Raw genomic sequence first — 2,524 nt, forward strand, 5'->3', positions numbered from 1 at the left:
GAAGGTGCTAGCAATTGGGGATGGTCCACAAAGCACTGAAACACCCTTTAATTCTATGAAGTAAATCTCTTAACCTTGCCAGCAGACAGCTGTGCTGCACCACACAACACAAACATAAATTTGGAAATGCAGTGCTTTTCAGGCTCACCTGCTGATTATAAAGATGTTCTGGCTCTCTTCTGTCATTCAACAGCAAAACATTTCTTACAGAAGGAAGAGCCAGCTGCCAACAACAAAGATGGCACACCCCAATGTCTCTGAGGTATGCCACTTGCAGATACACATTAAAAAAATCATAAGCCTTAAATAACAAGCACATAAGTTTTTCCAATCAAAATTTTTATTGACATTCTTGACAAAGTAATCTGAATTTATGATCTTGGTCTCTCCTTCTTGCCCTTGTACAAGGCCAACAGAGAAACATTGGCTACTTTGACAACCTTGAAGCGAACTCCAGGAATGTCACCAACAGCGTGACCCTTCCGACCGAAGCCAGCAACCAGAACTTCATCATTTTCCTGCAATGAAAGACCACGCAATTACAAAGCTATAAACATTAAACCCATACATACTTCTGAAATGGGCGACATTAGAAAGCCTAGGGTGTGGCTCAAATTTAAAGAAAGTGCAGAAATGCTGAAGGCTATTGTACATTAGTAAGACCCTTATCCCCTTCAGCATTTTGGAGAAAGGAAACATAAGCAGAGATGTCATTTAGCTTGCAGCAAGACAGTTGAGAACAGGCTTTGCTAAGGGAGAGGGGAAGTACAAAATCATCTCTCATTTTTTGTCTGCCTCTGTCACTACAGCTTTAAGACACATGTGGTGCAGAATGCCACGAACCCTTGTCTAACCATCCCCCAAATCAGTCAGTTATGTGTGTCTTTACTTTGATATACAACTTCCTACAGATTACTTCTTGAACATTACCTCAATGAAGTTCAGGCAGCCATCATTGGGAACAAAAGCTGTTATTTTTTTACCATTCTTAATCAGCTGGACTCTAACACATTTCCTGATGGCAGAGTTGGGCTGTTTGGCTTCTACTCCTCTAAAATGGAAGCACATGGAAATAAATTAGCAAAGATCAGTTTGATGAACTAGCAGATACTCATTACACCACCACAAATTCCTGTATTACTTTGTACTAAGTGGACGTTGTATCTGTACTTCAAAACCAAAAACTGTTAGTTATCTATTTAGAGCAACTCAGTATGTAAAAGCCCAGTTCCTGAGCTTCAGAAAAATTGAAAACTAAGCACCTACAGACACATACTTATTCAGTAAATAACAATCGGGGGAAGGAACACCTTGAAGTCCTGGCAGTGTCCCAGTGAAGCTTATGAATTATGAAAGGCCAGAAAAAGGCCAGAAGACAAACAGATGGCATCTCTGACACAAGGCACACACACAAAATCCACCCCCCCACCCCAAATCCTAAACTGAGTTAAATGGTATTTTTATTCTTTTGCGTCTCAATAAGCACTTTTTAAAGTGACACGTGTATGAGAAAAAAAAATGGCTTTCAGCACAGCTACTTGGAAAGAAACCACGTTTTTCATCTAGCACACAGACACTGAGAGAAGCGTGGCACCCCACAGGTAGAAATCTCTCAGGTTTTTCGAACACACAATAGCTTAGCAGTGCGTGTCTGCCGAGGTCCCTCGGGAAAGGCCTCGCTTCCCGCGGGCCCTCCCCGCAGCCCGAGGCCCCAGGCCGCGCTCCGGGGCCGCCCAGCGCAGCACAGCGCAGCGCGGGCGCTCGCCCCGCCGCCCGCCCGCACCACGGCCGCAGCGCTCCGCCGAGCTCTACCCACACTTTCTCCAGGACGATCCCCTTGGCGTGGGAGGCGCCGCCGAAGGGGTTGGCCTTCAGCGCCGTGCCCAGGTGGGCCTTCTTGTACTGCTTGTCGTGCCACTTCTGGTCGCGGCGGTGGCTGCGGAGCTTGCGGGCCGTGCGGAGCCCTCGGCACTTCCCTGCGGAACAAGGACGGAGAAGGATGATGGGGCCGCTCCCGCACCCCGCCACCCCCCGCGGCTGCGTGTGCGGGGACGGGGCCCGGCCGCGGCCCTCCCGAGTCGCGGCGATGTGCTGCGTAATGGCGGCGGCTCCGCCACTCCCGCCCACCCCGCCGGCCCCGGGAGGGCCCCGAGCCGGCGGCAGGCTGGCGGGGCAGGGAGGTGAAAGCGCTACGGCCTCCCTCCTCCGCGGTGCCCCCGCCGGCTGACCCCGGCCACCGGGCCCGGCACGGCCCGCCGCCCGCCGCGGCGCTCACCCATCCTTCCCCCGCGGCTGCCGAGCGCGAAAGAGGGAGGCCCTCCCGCTGCGCGCCGCCTAGCTGCGGCCGCGAGGACCCCGGCGCGGCTGCCCGCGCCGCGCCTGACTGAAACTCCCGCCCGGCACCGGCTGGGGGCAGCCGGCCGGCGCGGGGGCCGCGGGTTCGGTTCCCTCAGCGGGCAGCGGGCGCCGCGGCGCCTCGTCCGCCCTGGTTTGGCGTGTTTAATCCGGTTTCTCTGGGAGCCAC

The 2,524-nt window shown here is 53.5% G+C and overlaps 1 protein-coding gene across 1 annotated transcript; it reads right to left on the bottom strand.

Annotated features, from left to right (window-relative positions):
* Window positions 1-319: 319 nt before the first annotated feature.
* RPS23 (ribosomal protein S23) lies at window positions 320-2,304 on the bottom strand. The gene is made up of 4 exons (XM_075726608.1): window positions 2,276-2,304; window positions 1,817-1,976; window positions 931-1,051; window positions 320-518 (listed from the first exon to the last, which is right to left on the bottom strand). The coding sequence occupies exons 1-4, from the start codon at window positions 2,277-2,279 to the stop codon at window positions 372-374; spliced, it is 432 nt and encodes a 143-aa protein (XP_075582723.1). The 5' UTR covers window positions 2,280-2,304; the 3' UTR covers window positions 320-371.
* Window positions 2,305-2,524: the final 220 nt, after the last annotated feature.

The sequence above is a fragment of the Pelecanus crispus genome, chromosome Z, assembly GCF_030463565.1.
Source record: "Pelecanus crispus isolate bPelCri1 chromosome Z, bPelCri1.pri, whole genome shotgun sequence".
In the NCBI taxonomy this organism is placed as follows: domain Eukaryota; kingdom Metazoa; phylum Chordata; class Aves; order Pelecaniformes; family Pelecanidae; genus Pelecanus; species Pelecanus crispus.

What these genes read in the sequence shown, in the direction of transcription:
- RPS23 (XM_075726608.1), bottom strand. An exon ending in GGGATCGTCCTGGAGAAAGT is followed by an intron (nt 1,052 to 1,816) that starts GTGGGTAGAGCT and finishes CTTCCATTTTAG; the next exon opens with AGGAGTAGAAGCCAAACAGC. An exon ending in GCTGCCTGAACTTCATTGAG is followed by an intron (nt 519 to 930) that starts GTAATGTTCAAG and finishes CTTTCATTGCAG; the next exon opens with GAAAATGATGAAGTTCTGGT.